Here is a 19,311-nt window from a genome sequence, read left to right on the forward strand (position 1 = left end):
CACTGGGTGAATGGGTTAAATGCAGAGGAACTATTTCCCTATGGGGACTAACACACACACACACACAGCAATTTCCTAGAGAGTGTTCTTAACTTGGTAAGATGTTGTGAAGTTGTTTTTCTTAATCATAGAAATAATTTTGTCATCATCCACATTAGTTTTGCACTCACTCAGGCCTTTTGGTGTTGCTGAGCTGGTCATCCCATTCCTTATGTTTAATAATGAACCAGGTTATTGATTTGAAACACATTTTGGCATCTCTATAAGCTGCAAACAGAGAGATGCCAAACTGTGTTTCATTGTTCTTACATCAGTGACAATAAAGATTTATTCTATTCTATTGGCCTCCCCTAAAATTGATTTATTGTCCTTTTTAGCCTTATGATAGCCTTCTTCACTTGCACTAACATCTCTGAGTCTCATATTTTAAATTACAGCGAAAAGCTTTAAAATATAATCTCAAAACGTTTAATCAAGTTTGGATATTATGTCCTGTTCACTTATCATGACAGAACACGGGAACAGGCCTCACCTGGCTATGAAACTGCTTGTCAATCCATTGTCCAATTACTTTTAAGCCTCTGAAAATGGGTGACTATAGAGAATGCCTGTAATTAAACAGTGAATGCAAAACGTTTGTAAAAAAACTCCTTTAATTAAAGCGGGAAATATGCAGCTTGATTTTGATTGCTTGATTTAAAATCCACTGCTGTGGTGTATAGAGGAAACACCAAAAAATTGTTCTTTTGTTCAAAAAATTAAGGATTGCAGCTGTATGTGCTGACATATTCTTTTGTAATAATAAACAATAGCAATCAGTATTCCGAACAATGGGCTTGTTTGCTGATCGCATCACAAAGGACATAAAATTAATCGCCTTAAAGTTGTGTTTACATCACTACACATATATATTAGGCCATATTGGAAGTCTACTGAAGAAATGAACAGTCTCACAACTTCCTAGAATACATTTGCACTTTAAGATTATGTTAGTAATGATCGCCCCAGATAATCACATCTCTACCATGTTCATATTATCACTTTGTCTGCAGCAACACCTCTGTGAATGAGCCATCTTTAATGAGCTTTAATGCTATTATGGATTACTTTACTTTTGTACATAAACTTGCGTTTTACACGATTTTCACAAATGATGTTTTTTAAGGACACGAAATTCTGCTTGTTAAAATGCTGTTCATTATAGCAGATTAGTTTCAAGGTTGCTGTAATTCGACTTTCAGCCTGTAGATGACAAACAAGACATGCTCGGCTGCAATCCGAAGAGCAGCAGCATAGTAGACAGATTTAAGCTAACGCTAGCTACAATAACATTTTCTTTTCACCCCAATTTGGGGTGTTGTCATTCGTTGGTTTTTTAACGTATTCGAGGCTGGCTTCACTGGCCAAACATGCAGAAATATGAAAAGCTTGAAAAAATCGGGGAGGGTAAGTTTCAGACTTTCGTTTTGGTTAATTTCGCAAGGTTGATATTAGTTAGCCTAGCATGCTAATGTAGCATTCATGCAGGTCGAAGGCTAAAGTTAGCTAATCTGTAAGCAATATGTATTCGTTGATGTATGCCCCAGTTAACCACATGGAAACATTGCGAGTTTTTACTCGCACTAGTATGTGCTAGTAACAGTGCCAGTCCGAAGAGCTCTGCCTTCCACTTTTACTATATTAACGCTAGCTAACGGTGGGCATGTAGCGAGCTAATATTAGGACCCCTTAGCTGTGCCCATTCATCGGGATATGTGGTTTAAATAAATTTTGTCTGCTCCATAGGTACGTATGGGACCGTTTTTAAGGCAAAAAACAGGGAAACCCATGAAATTGTGGCTTTGAAAAGGGTCAGGTTGGACGACGACGACGAGGTTTGTTCTTTATAAAATGATATGAGAGTCACAGTGTTTGTTAGCTAGTGGTTAGCAGGCTAGTACTAAATGGAAGCTGTTTGTTTTGTTTTATTAAAATTTAAAAATAATCTTTTAGGGGGTGCCTAGTTCTGCTCTGAGAGAAATTTGTCTTCTGAAGGAACTGAAACATAAAAACATTGTCAGGTAAGTCTGACAGAAGAGCTGAATGCCTCCAGTTTGCAAGTAACCCTGATGTCAACAAACACCAACAGAATATTATTTTGCCTTTTTTAGACTACATGACGTTTTGCACAGTGACAAGAAGTTAACCTTGGTTTTTGAATACTGTGATCAGGTGAGTTGATCACCCCTAAAACGCACTATATCTTAATATGTACCTTCTGAGGCTAATATGTCTCTCTTCTCTGCTGCAGGATTTGAAGAAGTATTTCGACAGCTGCAACGGGGATCTAGATCCTGAAACTGTGAAGGTGAGACATAAACATGAAGAGCATTTAAACTATGTAAACCTGACTGCTTAAAAGCCTGTTTTTTGCTTAAAATTTCAAATTAACTCCATATTGTTGATGCTGTTTGTTTTCCTGTACAGTCATTCATGTACCAGCTGTTGAAAGGCCTTGCTTTCTGTCACAGTCGAAATGTTCTTCATAGAGATCTGAAGCCGCAGAATCTCCTCATCAACAGAGTGAGTGTTTAGGTGCATTTGGACTTGATGGCTGATAAACATTCATTGCTGTGTGGACTCCATCAGTATACTATTTCTTTAAAGTGAAAACTAAGTGAGATGGACACTGGTTTTCTTTGTGAAAACAAGCACCACTGAGTTTATCATTGAGATTCTGTGTAATATCTTTTGTTTTGAAGTTCATTCATTTGAGCACTGCAGCTTACTAGTGTCTTAGTTTACCACGTGTGATACAGAGATTGCATTCACGGGGCGACGATGAAATGATAATATACATAATATAATTCAAAAGCAGTGGGATTTAGAATAAATAAAAAAAAACAAAGGTTTTTATATCAAAATTTTGTTAGATTGACTCAGGGAGGTGATAATGTGGATACAGACATGTATCCATTTATATGCTTTGATAATTATAGTAAGAATTGTTTATCTGTCTGTAGAACGGAGAGCTGAAGCTGGCTGACTTTGGTTTGGCTCGAGCTTTTGGAATTCCTGTGAGGTGTTACTCAGCAGAGGTAGGTTATACATCATTAATGCAGAAGGTAATAACAGCTCACTGCTTTAAACTAAAGACATATGACCAGTGTTAAAAGCACAATTTTTGGCACCTGCTGTGTCTAAAGAGAGGACAACTTATTTTTAATGTTGTGAAAACTAATGGTGTAAGAATACTTTAAAGCTGGCTTTCCAAGAAGTATTGGTATCCAAAAGGTTAACAATCTTATGATGAAACATACTATCTCAGTTTTTAAAACAAAACCACTCTTCCTGAGTAAAATGAAAGCTTCCAGCTTTGTTTGAGAAGTGCACTGACCTAATTACCTTAAGATCTAAATATAAAAGGGAGCCAGAATATAGCACAGTATTTACATCTAACCAGTAGATTCCCTTCAACTTTTTCAGTGTTTTATTTCGTTTTTAAAATGTGCTTTCTTTGCAGTCTCTCATGTGCACACAGTTAAGGTCGTCAAGTTGTTTCTTTTATCTTCAAATTAATTTGTTTAATTAATGATGAAATGGAGTGACGCATGTCTCAGCATGTGGGTGTTTGATTTTTGTTATTGCTAAAGCTTTGAGAGAAATGACGGGCGAGGCTTACCTAAAAACCTGGCAAACGATTCTCATGGGGATTTTGACCCAGGTTGACGCTGCTGATCTGAAAATGTAATAAACAGAAAATCTAGTGGAGACCTGAGTTTGAAGCATTGAGATTTTAAAATATCATTTACATTTAAGAGGATGTATTGCTCTGTGGCTTCCACAGTTGCTTCTTGTTACATCGACATACTATATAATATACATAGTACGAGCAGCTTAAACGTAGTATAGGGTTTGTTTTGTTTTTTTTAAGTTTTTACTTTATCCACAATACTATTCAGCTAACCCTTATAAAAGCCAGTTTTATCATATTTAGAAGCAAGGACTTAACAACACTGTACTTTTTTCATTTGTCGTAGTTGAAAAACTTGAAATCCTTTTCTAGCTGGAAGCTCTACAAGTATAAGTTTTATAAAAAGAAAAGTTAGTAGTTGTTTTGTAGCAGGTAGTCATGTTTAGTAATTTGCACAACAATTACTAAGGTGAACTTTTGCACTTTTTAAACTGAAGCATAGTCACTTGCAGTCAGCCCACACATTTGCTCTGAAAAGTGGAATTTTTCTATAATTGCATTTGATTTTCTTTTTTTTGTCCTTTTTACTCCTGCGGTGCCCTCCAGGCGACTCATTTTCATAAGTCCTTGGAAAAATTAGTGTGTGACACAGCAGCAGCTTTTTAAAATGCCAACAAGTTGTGGTGGAAAGCAGAGGGAGATTTAAATATGCCATTCAGTATTAGTAACAGTGTTGCCAAAGTAATTTCTTTGTGAAACACACCAAATGTAAAACCCACCTCAGAGAGCCATCATTATGCCCAACATTTATTTTAAGATTAGTCTGGTTGTGATAATATATTTTGTTTTGATTTGTTTTTAGGTGGTGACATTGTGGTATCGGCCTCCGGACGTGCTGTTTGGAGCCAAACTTTACTCTACCTCTATCGACATGTGGTCTGCTGGATGCATATTTGCAGGTCTGTGTGTGTGGTTTGTGGAATCAAATGAGGATAAAATTAAACAAGTAATCCAATAATTTGGTGCTGGGTGGTAAGACCACAAATGTATCTCTTTTTAGGATTCTGGTAGTTTCATATTATTTTACAGTATTATTAATATTTAAAGTATTACTTTTGAAGGTTCCAGTTCAGGTCACAGTGTGAGCAGGTGACCATAAGCTACAAAGTTAAATACAGCAGCCTGGATTCAACTCCAACCCAAAGGCCTTTGAAGTCTATGCAGAAATAGTGTCATTGTCCTTCGTACATATAAATAAACAGAATGTTTATATTGTACAATAAGAGGCTAATATGGATGGCTTGTTTTTTCCATTCATAAATAAAAATCAATATTTTAATAAGATAAAAATATCTTTACTTTACTATGTAAAGTAAAGCTCTTACTTTATCAATAAAGTAACAAAATAATTGATGTAATACTATATACAAGTAATAAATGTGCAAACAAAGATTTAAGTTAAAGAGTTGCCGCTTGTCCCTGCTCTCTCCCCCTGCTTTCTTGTCTAGTCTTCTTTAAAGTCACTCAACATTTAAGTAAACAGTCATATTGTGTAGTGGTTGAGGCCAGCATCTTTAAAGGATAGTTAGTTGGTTTTTTGTGTTCATGTTTTGAATGGTAACTTAATTTGATGCCATTTATTTCATTTTTTTTCCAGAGCTGGCTAATGCTGGAAGGCCTTTATTCCCCGGGAATGATGTGGATGACCAGTTGAAAAGAATTTTCAGATATCCTTTCCATGCTAATGCAGTACCTTCTGACGATATACAGTTTGGTGTGTGGGTCTCTGGTTTGTTCGGGCAGAACTACTCATATTTAAATTATTTATGAACAGCAAGTCTTAAAAGTAATGTTAAAAGTTTGTCTTTAACTGCTCTGTACATTGTTGGGAACACCAACTGAAGAACAGTGGCCAACAATGACAAAACTCCCAGATTACAAGGTAGTTTTTTTGATGTCATTTCTTTGTAAAACTTCCAGTGCATTGAGCTTTTACTGAATTGTTTTTATTCTTTACAAACTCTTTTTCTTCCTTTAGCCATATCCCATGTATCCTGCCACCACCTCACTGGTTAATGTGGTCCCTAAATTAAGTAGCACAGGACGGGATCTACTTCAGGTACTCTAAAACAAATTTGCGCAATATTTGAGTAGCTACAGTAAAATAATGGAAATCTGTTATTGTAGCTGGGTTATTCCATCTAAAATCATTGTGGGCCTTCTGCTCAGTCACCTCCGGTTTGCTGAAAAACTTTAGACAACTTTTAGTAAAGTTTTACTTGATAATTTTCAGATTGGTGTTTTGTGTGTGTGTGTGTGTGTTTTTGTTCTTGTTGTATTTTTTCCACCCCAATTTTGAAAAATGATTGGTCCAATTCTAGCATGTTTTTTTTTTTTCACATGTTGAAATATGTTGCAATATTTGGACGTGAATATGTTAACAAAAAAATGCAAAATTATATATATAAATATTGCAATTCTTACAATGGTCATCATGAGGATAGCATGATCCCTGTTTGCCTGTTGCAGTCACGGCTGGGTTAGAGGGTAAGGGTCTTGTATCAGACTACCCTAACCATATTGTTCCATGTGGACACAGCAACTTGGCCTTGCAAGGCTCCTCACATGAAATGAGCTATTAATCCCTTCTTTATCACTCCTAATTATGCTGCTATATTAATTTCTATGAACAAAATCTTTTGCAATTATAGTTTATGCATTTTTTATTGCCTCTTAGTACATTTTAAACTAAATCTGACTCCTTCATGGCAATGTGCATGCCTGCAAAGTGGGTTGCGAAAATGCAAAAATAAGCCTATATTTAACAAAATTATTTTCTCAGTTATAATTAGAGTACCCCCTGGAAACCCCAGAATTTTTTGTATTTAGATTAGACTGTCTAGTGACATTTTTGTGGTGTAACTTGTCACATTTGCTCGATGACAAAATTGGTTTATTTTTGTGACAAAAGAATTTCATGTTTATTTTCCATTACTGTGAAAAACATCTACATAACATTAAAAAATTGTCACTCGATGTCTTTTGCAATAATATATTTTTTAGTATATGCTCAAATATGATACCTTTTATTTTAATTTTGACTAGCAAATATTCAATAATTTGTTTTTATAGTAAAGGAGGCCAATGAAAATTTTAAACTATTTGATAGTTTTTAGATATGTTAAAATGGCCTTGGATTCCAAAGTGTTGGGGGAAAAATGCAGGAAGTGGGTAGGCAGAATATTTAAAAAGAATAAATAAATAAAAAATGAAAAAAAAAAAGCAAAAAATGTTTAAAAAATGTGATGATTTGAGATGGATTAGCCCAGCTAAAAGTTTTGCTGTAGGAAATCTGATACTGCTAATCACTAATTTAAAATCTATCCTTTGATCTCACCCAGAACCTGTTGAAATGTAATCCTGTCCAGAGGATCTCTGCAGAAGAGGCCTTACAGCATCCTTACTTTGCTGATTTCTGCCCACCATAAATGCTTAACTGCCTCTCGATAAACGTCAGCTGCCAGAATCAACCATCCCCGCTCTCTTTTGGGACTTCAGGAAAAATTCAAAACAAGGCAAATCCCTCACTGGATTTTCAAACACTCCCCCTGCTATTCATTCTGTTGTGCCTCTGTGAGGAACAAAGTCCTAGTGTCGCTGCAAGGATTTATTAGCTTCTTTTAAGTTGAAAGCCTATTTTTAATTTGGCACATACACACTTTCCAGTTAATTGGCACAAATGTGGGACGACGTTGGACCGCATAAACCTTATACGTGTGAAAGCGGTATATCATAATTAAAAATGGCCCTTAGAATCTGTGGTAATCTCATTTGGTGAATTCACTTTGAATAACTACAATTTTAGTGCAGTACAGTAGCCCCTAAAAAGCCTTTGTAAATATATTGTTTCTATTATGTTTTTGTTTTCAAAGCAGATTTGAAGTCTTATCATTTGTAGAGGTTTTGATGCCAGTTCCAATATTTATATCTGAAAGTTTTCAATATGTGATGGTATATTGACCACCTGAATCTGGTTATTAAAACATATGGCTGAGACGTGTGGACAGACTAATTTAATGGTGGCGTTCTAAATGATCTCATACTCTTATGTGGCATGTCTGTACAGCTGTTTACCTATTAGCCATCATATATACATTTACTGATTTAATATTTTTAACACATTCCAGAGGCCACTGATGCTACAGAGCTTCCGTTTACGATTAGACTGCATTAATAGATTTGTGGGCTTTAGAGTCATGCTATTCATTTGAAAATGATTAAGGCATAAGTCAATGTTTTTGTAACACAAGCTTTCAAAAAGCTTCCGTGGGGGCTTCCTGAATATTAATATGTCATTTGGTAATAATCAAAGGGAAATGGGAATTCCCCCCAGTTAAAAGCTAAATTTAATTACCTTAATCACTCTTTTTACTCATTAGGTAATGCTAGCTGTTAATCAGACTTAACTGTAAGTGTATCTGTTGAATAAATGAGCCTTTTTTCCTACAGCTAGTACCAAATTAAAAACTGACTGGCAACAATGTAGAAAACAGTGAGACAATTAGAGACCGTTTTGATTACTTGGGCTGTACGCACTTTTGCGTTTTCTGATATTTTACATACCAACGCTAAAACTCATTTTCCAATTACCTATTACAAGATTTTTGGATAGCACGAGAGGCTAACTGATCATTTCTGTTTCTCAGGCTTTTATTCTCTCATTTTGTATTTATCTTTTGTGCACTTTGTGATAGTTTTATTTCCGATTGTTTAGTTGTCGTTACCTTAAAATACGTTGAACACTGACAGCCAGGATTATACCAATTAACAGTAAATGGGCTAATATATATGTGTGTTAATGACTAGTGGACCATTGTTGAACATTTTTATTTGTTTTTTACATTTCTATCACCATGACACTAACACTTTTCTCAAATGCTTTTCTAACAGTTGTTAAAAATGGAAAAACAAACCCAGATAATCTGCTGATAATCTGTATTTTTGCGTAATAACTGTTTTTGCACCATTAACTGTTTCCATTTCAGTTACTTAATAACATGGTTAACAGCTCGCAGTATTATTTTGCTTATGATTGTTACAGAGCTTCTAGTCATCCCATAGAAATCATCCATAATGAGCTGTGTTTGAAGTAGCTGTCTTAATAGGAAAGGGGTTCATTTTCTTTTCGCTGATGTAAAACAAAAAAATTGATGCATGTATTTATTAATGATGGAATATCCACTTTTTAATTATTATTTTTTTTAAATGTAGCACACTTTCATTTAGTACAAAAACTCTTTGAATGAACTGAGTATGCTCCAGTCTATTGTGTTTTGCAGGCTATTTTTAGGATTTTCAAATGTTTGAAGGTTGTGTGGGCGTGTGGATTAAGTTATAATGAAAAAAACAAAACATGTTTTCACTCATCCACTTGTATTGACAGAACATTTGCAGAACATTTACCATTTAAACGGCTTAAAATTGAATTTGAACGATGAGTGGATTTTGCACTTTGTCTAGTCTCTGCTTTTGCTGGTAGACTGTGGGGCAAATGTTTTATGTATATTTCAGCTGATAAGACTCAGTATTCAGTAAAGTCAACATAAATACAAGTTTGCTTTGATTTAAAATGAATTTCCTGCTTGATTATTCAGTAATTTGGGGGGGAGGAGCATGTCATTTTGTGCACAGTTATTGACAGAGTGATCCTATAGCAGTGCACACCTTAGATGAGAAGACGTTACAATCATCTATAATGAAAATCACTGGACAGTAGAACTAAATACATGTTATTCAGTGCTGTATACTTCTCATGTTCTTCTGCTGCCACGCTTCTAATATATAGTCCAATAAATTTTGGAGGCAAATATGAAAGAACTCCAGCCTATATCAAAACCACACATTAATAATGCAATACTGCATTATACAATAAAATAATATTTTGCATAATCAGTGCCACTTAAGGTAAATTTGGTTATAATGCTGATGTTCGTAAAGGTTGAAATACATTTTGCAGTTTGTTTTCTACATTTTCTTGTAGATTCCATGTGTTGAAACGGGTTTCTTTATGTCTCACCTTGTACATCACTGAGGTTTAAAAAGAGTGCAATTCCACCCTCCAGACACACGAATAATTATTTTTACTCTCCAAATAATTGTGATTGATTTCACACACAATGGACAGGAGTGTGGGTATAATAATTATACAGTAAGGTCCATAATTTCTTGGACAAACATAATTTTTGTAGTTTTGCCTCTTCACACCGTCACAGCGGCGTCTAAATCAATCAATAAAGGCTCTCAGCTTTAATTCAAGTTGTTTTTTAAAGTTTTGCGTGAACTGTTTACGAATTACAGCTATTTTTATACACAGTCCCCATTTTTAGAGGGTGAAAATTAATTGGACAGTTGACTGACGAGCTGTTTCTTTGCCAGGTGAGGCCTGTTCACCTGTTATTTAAAGATAAAGGAAACAAACATGATATCAGTAGTTAATTTAAAGTTTTGTATCGTAGGTTACTGTAATTGTAAATCTGAAGCTCAAGTGAGGGACATCATCATTAGGCTGAAAAACAAACCTTTCAGAGAGACCAAATCAACAGTTAGCTATGTTCTTAAAACGAATGATTGGATTGGCCAACAAGGGTACAAACCATTGGTTACACTCAAGAACAAGAAGGCTAGATTAGGCTTTGCCAGAAAACCACTAGAGCCTGCACAGTTCCAGAAAACAACCTTTAATCACTTAAATCCAAGGTTAACTTGAACGTGAGATCTGATCTCAACCTAAGGGAGCATCCTTTTCAGTTATGAAATACAAAGAATTCAGAGAGATGCACAAACTGAAGATGGCTACGGTAAATAAATGGCACAGACTAGACTTCAGGCAGTCACCGAATCCAGATGAGTTTCATCTAAGTGCTAAAAACAATCATTAAAATGATGATAGTTTGTGCAATTACTGATATCCTATGAAAAAACTAGGGTCTAAAAATGGCTGTAATTTCTCAACAGCTAATGTAAAACTTTTGTTGCAGAGAAAGTCTGCACTTCAATCACATATTATAACAGTTAATGGGGAAACTTTCTCTAAAATCCCTTGAATTAAAACTGGAAACTTCTATTGTGTGATTTAAAATGCACTGTGATAGAGTACAGAGGCAAAACAACTACTATCATATTACCACTAGTGGTAAAAAAAAAAAAAAAACCCTCCTTTGCAGTATTTATTCTCCTTTGTTACCCGTTTAGAATATTCTGTTGTGCTTTAGCTTCACTGTAGACTTTATCAGGTTTATTTAAGCTGGATGTTACCTTTTTTTGCTGGCACATAACATCCTCTGTAAGTATTGTTTAAAAAGCAAACAAACATCCAATACAGTTTTATTTAAAACTGACTACGTTACACATAGTTAAGTGTGTTAACTATTTAATGTACAGCTTAGAGTTAAAATCACATATCTACAATAAAATGCACATATAGCATATAGAGCCAGATGAAACAACTTCTTGTTCTCCAGGTGTGTGTGTATGTGTGTGTGTGTCTCTATGTGTGTGTTGGCACAGGAAAATCTTTGTTACCTGTAAGAACCTGTCTTAAAGGCACATTTTAGTTTGATTTCAAGCCACACAGTTTAATCAAGCCACAAAAACTATTCTTCTGTGTATTGCACAGTCCCAAGCCTGGTTAGAGGAGGATTCTTACATCATAATGTAATCATAATATCCAGGACATTGTAGTGCAGGATGTGGAGAACACTGTTTTGATTCATCTGACTCCAAAGAAAATACACTTTGAACAGTACAAAGTGAATAGCATAGCTAATATTACATTAATAGATCAGAGATAATAGGAATACACATGCAAGGAAGAAAATGGGTGATGTGCTGTAAATTATTAGGATAAAATCAATCAAATTCAGGTATTTGGTGGCAGAAATATATAGTGAACTTTTTTTTCTACTTGGCCGTAACTATGCTGTAAATATCCATGAAAGATTAGTTAATGAGAATAAATAGTTAAGGAATATTTTCTGCCAGCTCAGATACACTCTACTGCTTCTTTGACTGGTAGTAAGGCAGGGGGTGGGGCGAGAGAGAGGTAAAGCCTTCATATCTCCACAGTTTGCGGTAATGTTGGGTCACTTGTAGCCCAGCAGCATCACACACACACTCAAAATCATCATGGCAATACAGCATCAGAGGAGGATCATTGTGTAACATGAATTGGCATCTGCGTCTCTTATTGAGTTCATGATGGTTTATTTGTCATATCATACATCATTGTTGCAGGCGGCAGCTGCTCGGTTTACATCCATCGTAACTGTTTCATACATCACAAACTGATAATTTGGATCCTCAATCAATCTTTTTCTGGTCAGTTTGCTAACAGTGCTGTCTGATTCAGTGCATTTATTGCTCGTAACACAATGCCACTGACTAACCCTTTTTTTCTTAGTGTCTGCTTCCTGAAAGGCAAAAGTTCCATTTGGATTAAGTCCTTCCACAAGGTGCTCTCTGGCTCTGCTTAAATTACCAGTCTTGTTCCTGATAACGCCGGAGCTGTGAGCACACCACATAACAGTGTGTGTAGTTAAATCTAGAGCCACAAAAGGTAGTTACAACGATAGACGCCCAGTCATTGGCTTTCCAGTGATGGCTGATTTCCAAGGGTTTGTGCTTCACATCAACAGTCATCTAATACACAGACAACAGAGTAATAAAGCTACAGAGTTATGAACACCACTCACTTGACTGGCGTTATACATGAAAGTTTCACGAAAAAAAGGTTCCCAGTATTTATAGTACCTACAAATCATAACCGAAATATTTAAATAACACGCTCTGTGTTATTTAAACGAGAAAGGAAGTAGACTGACACGAAGGTTCGAAGAAAAGTTGTGTACATGAGGAGTAAGATGAGTAAATATAGAGTTTATTATACTTGATCATTTATACATCACAAACTGTTATTTGTGACTTATTACATATTCTGTAATCATAATAATAATAATCGTAATAATAATAGGTTACAATGGTAAAATTTTACAATGCATTTCTAATATAAATCAACTGAATGGGGCTGAGGTGCAGTGAGTTGTAGATGTATTGAGGCAAAGTCTCTTGCACCTAATAAAGTCTGCCATCCATGTTGTACTCAAAGACACTTGACGGTCCACCTAGATAGAAAGTCCAAATTCCTTGTGGTGTAAGAACGGATGAAGAAAGATTTTTTTTTGTATTTTAAATTTATATATCTATATTTATATGTATATATGACATGTTTCACATGAGCAATGTAGAATTTCTTCATGGCATTTGATTGTGGGTATTTACAAATTTCTGTCAAGTTTAGGAATGTCACCAGCAAGCCTTTTAAACTCACAGCATTTTCAATAGAGAATAGATTACTATCACAGGGGATTGTGCTGATGAATCTTTAAGACATTGTGATGAAAACAACTGAACTATTAGGAAAGGCAAAAGAAATTCAGATTGTTTCTGTTGGAGTGAATTCAACTGAAAACAGGGCCAGCTTTTATGGGGACAATTTCTGCAGCAACTATATAAAGAAATGGAAATATGACTGAAAATGAAATATAACAGTACAATCAACTGCCTTTTTTTGCCTTCTGACTTCTTTTTTTTTTTTACCCTCACTGTCTTAAAAAAAGCCTAAAGTCAACAAAACCATGTAATTCAGGAGTCTTAAAACAGCATATATACAAATCATCAAGTTCCTCTCGTGTTTCAAAGGTGGGTAAGCGCACATGTCTAATTAAAGACAATTTAAAGCCCCATAGTAGCAAAAGGCAACATTCAACACTAGTCTAGTGTTTTAATTCATGTCAACAATCAGCTCATTAAAAGTGGAGCAGATGTCTAAAAGGCTCTTCCGTTAAAACGTGACTGCTATAAGGTCACTCAATACAGCATTGGTTAGATGCTGGAGGCATAACACTGATAAACGCTGCTACACATACAAATCCACATGCGTTTGTTGTTGCTTTTTTTTTAACTAGACTGATTGATGTACATCAATACTAGCACAGCAGTACCACATGACTCATCGCAACACAGTTCAGATTCCTCTTTTTGAACACGTTTATCCTCACGTATTGTATACTCGATAACATAAACAAATCTACTGAATGAAACATGAGTAAATTAACATGGATGCCTTGACATGGCAGTTAAACCTGAGTTGTGTTTTGGAAGTGGTCTCTTTTGTTTCTGATGATAGTATTCTATTTCTATTCAGGCATTGATAAACTGTACTACGCATTTTGTGAGCATACACTCAAGAGCCTTTCTCTGTTAAAATGATTTCACAGTTTGCTGTCAAGTACCCAGATGTTCCACCCCATCCCCAACCCCTGCTTTATGTTGTCAACAAGCAAACTCCTCAAAGTTGCCTATAGTCGGGTGACGAGGTAACATGTTCGGGGTGAATCCGAGACTGTCCGAGTGACTCCGGAGGGTGTCACAGGTGCTCTGCAAGAAACAGAGAGGAGGGGAGGAGGGGAGACGAGTTCAACCGGGTTAAGGGAGGAGCGATGCAGGGAGCGATGATGATGCCGATGATGGAGGAAATAAATGAGCCGCAGGTAAAAAGAGAGCAGCCAATACAATCGTAGAGGGATGCAGAGGGGAGAAAAAACAAACAATGTAACAAGGAGAAATTGATCAAAAACAGGAAAAAATGGGGGAATGATTGTGAATGAAAGGATAATGAATGACAGAAACATATGTGCACAATGATGAGGCAAAGAGTACAACAGATTCAGGGGTTTCGACATCAGCCACATTGCATATGTTTCATATGTAATGAGAAGATAAATTGAGGGGGTAAGATGATGGGGTAAGATGAATGAAAGGAGGGAGAAGAGAAAGAAAACAGCAGATTTTTAGTCCTGGTTTTACACTAGCATGTGTAATTCTGATAGTTATGCAAGTAGTAACATCCACATATGTCTGCATTTTTCGTCATGTACAAAGGCCCTTATTCAGCAGATAACTGCAGATATGTGGATAACAAACACCGGTAGTCCCATCGACAAAGAACCTATCTTTGTGCAAACTCACTGCATGCAGGCCTGCGATAACATCACAAAGTAATGCATCTAGTGATGTTATCTGGCTCGGACCTTCCAATGCATTGCCTCTAAATAGACCTTAGTGCTGCAGGGAAACAAATAGATCTCATGTTGTTCAGAGTTTTGTGCAATTCAATAAATATGTGATATGCTTTCACAGGAGTACACTTTATCCTACGAGGAGAAAAAAAGCATCATTATTCGGTGGAAGGAACAAGTTTTGCAGAGAATAAGATCTTTATGCACTTGGAGAATCCAACCAACTTCAGCCTTCCTTCGGCCCAGCACCCTTCTGTCAAAGCAGACAACAACTAACCTGTTCTTACACGGCGGCAGATATTAAAAGTGCTCGCTACGGCTGGATAATCACCCCTCTCTTTTGTTGACTGCCAACCAAATCATTTGTAACCATGGAGAAAATGATGAATGTGATGATCTCAAGTATGTATGAAAGAGAGGGACAGCATGGGAGGGAGCATCTATTATCAATGGGATGTGCTACCTGGGGGCATGATTAGGCGTGACACCAGGGCTGGTTGGGTTCTCTGGAAACTCCTGGAATAGACATGATGAAAAGAAAGATGGGTGAGGGTGACTGAAATGAAAATAAAATACAATGTAAATGCTATCAGTTAAACTCCCAAGGGAACACGGTGATATCATTAAAGCACTGAAGGAAGATGATCGTTCAAAATGAAATATGAGGGGGTTTCTTAATGAGCAGGGAAGGCTAAAGTCAGTGTCACCCAGAAGGATATCTCTTGAACAATTAAAGCACTTCATTAACAGATTGTCTGAGTGGAGATGTGACAGTGAACTAGTTGAAAAAATATAATTAAATGTGAGAAAAAAGAAGTACAGAGGATGGTTTATTGTAACGAGGTGAACACATGACATGAATGGAGCAGAGTGCAGAAGAGAAAACACTATAAAAGCTTGAGTGCAGCCCACTAAATGAAAGCTTTCTTTCCTGCTGTTTTAGTATTTTTCTTAATAAAAAAAACGACTAAACGAATCTCCTGATTGATATTTTTGTTTAAAATCTATAAACCTCCACTTTTGTAAAAGACATTAAACATATTTTTGATCGTTTCCTCTACAACAGCTAACAAACTCAATACTGACCCAAGCATGCAAGAGCACAGCCCTCATGCAGAAACAAAACCACAACTTTCAAACAGATTTGAAGACAGAATTGGCCACAACTTATTTTGCATGCTGTCTTTTTACCTCTAATAATGTATGACAGAGAGCACAGCTTTCATTTCCAGCATGAAGCCAAGGAATGCAAATTGGCAGATTGAATAAACTCAGGGACAAAAGGCAATTTCTGCACTTAACAAAAATCTGCTTAAATGCTTTTCATTATGACAGCACCAGAAAAGAAGAGATGTTGCAGGTAGGTATCTGATTTCATTAGCTAAAATACATAAACAACAGGTCCCTACCGTAACTAGGTAGTGTTTTTAGATGTTTTATATAATCGTTTTTAAGGGGCTGTTTTAAAAATTCCATTATCTAGGAAACCTGTTGAGCTAGCTCCTTCAAATTCTTTTAGTGCAACTACCTCTGTGAAGGTCGACTCTCTGTAGCTCAAGTTAACAGAAAGATAGATCCTTTATAATATTTGGATGCCCAATCTCTGACTGCATATTTTGAGGCCTGTAAAAACATTGTTTTGCAGGTAGGGGACAGATATTTTAGTTATGGCTTCTCTCATATACAGACAGAGCACATAAGATTATGCAGCACAGTCCAAATCAGATAAAGGGTTCCACACATATTAAAGCTTAAACATGGAAAAAACGCAATTTCACCAAAATTCATTGTAATATTTCCAAGACATGAACCAAAATCAGCCTCACATCTGGAAAACTGTAGTTTCTACCAGTCTCCGAAACTGCTGTCACAGATCAGGCATCCAGATATTTTAGGGACTTCAAGCACCCATCACTCAAGTTTACCTGAGCTACAGCCCTGAGATTCCACATTGAAAGTATCTGATATTTGCCTTAAAAATATCAAAGAACCTAGCTCAAGTAGCTTTATAGATAATGGAATTCTAAATATAAAGAAAAAATGATGATACTAAAAAATGTACACTATTTATACTCTTATACCAAGCTCTATTTTCAGTGAACGTTGAGTTTGAGAAAATGTGGATTTTTAAAAAATATTTTTGGCTACCATACTGCAAGCAGAAATATATCCGGTCAGCTAAAGTAGAAAGGTTGATACATTACATTTACTACTACTTTTGATTGTATATACTTTTCAGACAAGTTAATTTAACATGCAGTTCTCCTAAAGACTTCAACAATTTACTGAAGAAGCTTCCTGGCTATCAAAGAGGTAAAACTTAAACCAGTCCTGAGGTGTGCACTACAAAGTGAGACCCATGGCTTAGGGAGCTATGTCGAGCTAAAAGTCAGAGTTTTCTATGTCAAGTAGCTTTTTTTTTTACCTGCCTAAATCACCGTGGTAACATGGATAACAGCAGATTCTGAGTTTTCTTGGTTTAAAATATTTAGGCTGGCTGAGGAGCGTGTTTTAAGTGAACCGCATCTGCTGGTAAAATATATTTCATATGTGCAACTTGTTTAGCTAACATCACAAATGAAAGTGTAAAGTTGCTGCGATGCAAACTGTGCATCCCTTTGTCACTTGAATTTCCATGTTGCTGAAAGAGAAATAACGTTTTACAGGTGATCCTAATCTGCTGCTAAATCTCGTTTACAATGCTGGAACTGCAGCTGCAACACACCAAGAATACCTGTTCAGTCAATAAAGTTAATTTCACTTTGATCTATTGACAAACTAAAGCACTGAAGTCTCCTTTATTAGGCGATGGGACAGAAACCTTTAATGTTTAAACGTGTCTAGTTTAAAGCTTCAGAGCTCTAATGTGCTGTGGTCGCATTAGAAACAAACAGCAGCTGTTTATTTCAGTGGTAAAATGTTTATTTTATTGCTTTGTGCGTTAAATCACCAGTTTAACGATTTTCTGCAGCATTAGTCTTTTGTCTTATTTGCGACAGTGTTGCATTTTACTGTTATATTTTTATGTTCTTTATAGATATTTACCACTATATTATCATCATCATCATCTATTAACATCTCTGACAGGAGTAGGCAGCACTCATAGGGATCATTTTGTGTGCACAAAGACTCGCTTGCCGTGTCAAACACCCCTTTTTATTTGAGGACACACAGAATGGTGCAGAATGCTCAGGTTAACAGAGAAAGCTGATAATCACTGGCGTTTTAAGTTCTGTCAAGCCAGCAAACACAAAGAAAGCTGGACTTTGTTGTATTTATACCTCTACCTTTTTAAAACTCTTTCAGAGTGGCATTACGCACAATATGATCAATAAAATCTATTTATAGCTTGACAGAAGGTATTTAGCACTTGTCAAATGCACTGATATTTTCACAGCGAGTGTTGGGAAGTAGTAAAGTACATGCAGTTAAACTATGTTATGCAATAATTTGTTGATTCAAGAATTTTGTTTAGATAAATATGAAAACCACCCACTATTTGCATGGGTGTAACTGTAGTAGAGATGGCACGATACCACTTTTTTATGTCCGATACCGATACCGATATCATAAATTTGGATATCTGCCGATACCGATATGAATCCGATATAGTGTTTTTTAATCAACAAAACTGTTTTTTAAAATATCTTGCTGCATTTTGCAAGTCTGCAAGTTCATACTCAAGTTTAAAACAACAACTACACTAAAGCTATTCTGTTATACCTGTATACAAAAAAAATATTTCATAGTTCAGCAATACTGATCAATCTAATAAACTTAGACCTACACCATTCTCCCTATTCTGGTATTTTAAAGAGTACTTAGCGTAAATATTAAGCAACCTAACTAATAGGGTTCCAACTCCCAGCAACAACAAAAATAAATAAATAAAAAATAGGGAACCACCCCTCACGTGCCACCTCATGATGCTTAATCGACGTAATCAACCTTAATTTGATGCAGTGTGAAAAAAAATGCACAGAAATATTAAATAGATTCAACATCTTTCTTCAACAAAATTGCAGACTGCACAGATGGTACCTTCCCAAAGGAAAAAGTACTATAGCTTACTAGGGTATATATATTAGACTTAATAGTCACTATATACAGTAATTGACTTCTATTCGTTTTACATCAAATTAAAACTTTGGGTGTCAGATAATTATTTATTAAAAGCTAGACATTTTAAATGAGAATAAGAAAGAAAAGTATGTCTTTGTGCCCCCTTTTCCCTGTTCATGCCCTATCGGCCCCCCTGGCTAAACTTTGCTAGATCCGCCCCTGCACAGTTACCAGCGTCAGCTACTTAGAAAACGATCCTGGTGTAGAAAGTAATATTAAATAAATTCTAACAACAGCTTATCAAGCTTAAACGTGCTGCTGTTGTTCAGCCGCTGGTTTCCTCTTTCTGGTGCAAAGTGGGCCAAAAACAAACAAGAAAGACGGACTCGCTACAGAAAAGCCGATCAGCTGATCATTTAAGCAGTTTCACGATTGAAGTAG

At 36.0% G+C, this 19,311-nt stretch overlaps 2 protein-coding genes across 3 annotated transcripts in view; one reads left to right on the forward strand and one right to left on the reverse strand.

Annotated features, from left to right (window-relative positions):
- The first annotated feature begins 1,012 nt into the window (after positions 1 to 1,012).
- On the forward strand, positions 1,013 to 9,285 carry cdk5 (cyclin dependent kinase 5). Its single transcript, XM_082512123.1, has 12 exons — positions 1,013 to 1,446; positions 1,786 to 1,874; positions 1,993 to 2,060; positions 2,151 to 2,211; positions 2,291 to 2,347; positions 2,467 to 2,562; positions 3,003 to 3,077; positions 4,536 to 4,632; positions 5,331 to 5,400; positions 5,555 to 5,615; positions 5,712 to 5,792; positions 7,075 to 9,285. The coding sequence occupies exons 1-12, from the start codon at positions 1,410 to 1,412 to the stop codon at positions 7,159 to 7,161; spliced, it is 879 nt and encodes a 292-aa protein (XP_082368249.1). The 5' UTR covers positions 1,013 to 1,409; the 3' UTR covers positions 7,162 to 9,285.
- A 1,659-nt stretch (positions 9,286 to 10,944) lies between these two features.
- asic1c (acid-sensing (proton-gated) ion channel 1c) overlaps positions 10,945 to 19,311 on the reverse strand; it is a gene marked incomplete at its 5' end in the record, with an annotated part of 117,659 nt that continues 109,292 nt past the window's right edge. For both annotated transcript variants that reach the window (XM_082512735.1, XM_082512736.1), the window contains 2 exons: positions 10,945 to 14,167; positions 15,272 to 15,324. In XM_082512735.1, coding sequence (XP_082368861.1) covers positions 14,089 to 14,167; positions 15,272 to 15,324 — 132 coding nt within the window. In that variant the 3' untranslated portion in view covers positions 10,945 to 14,088. The remainder of the gene's footprint in view (positions 14,168 to 15,271; positions 15,325 to 19,311) is intronic.

The sequence above is a fragment of the Aulonocara stuartgranti genome (assembly GCF_965226115.1).
Source record: "Aulonocara stuartgranti genome assembly, chromosome: 18".
NCBI classification, from domain to species: Eukaryota; Metazoa; Chordata; class Actinopteri; order Cichliformes; family Cichlidae; genus Aulonocara; species Aulonocara stuartgranti.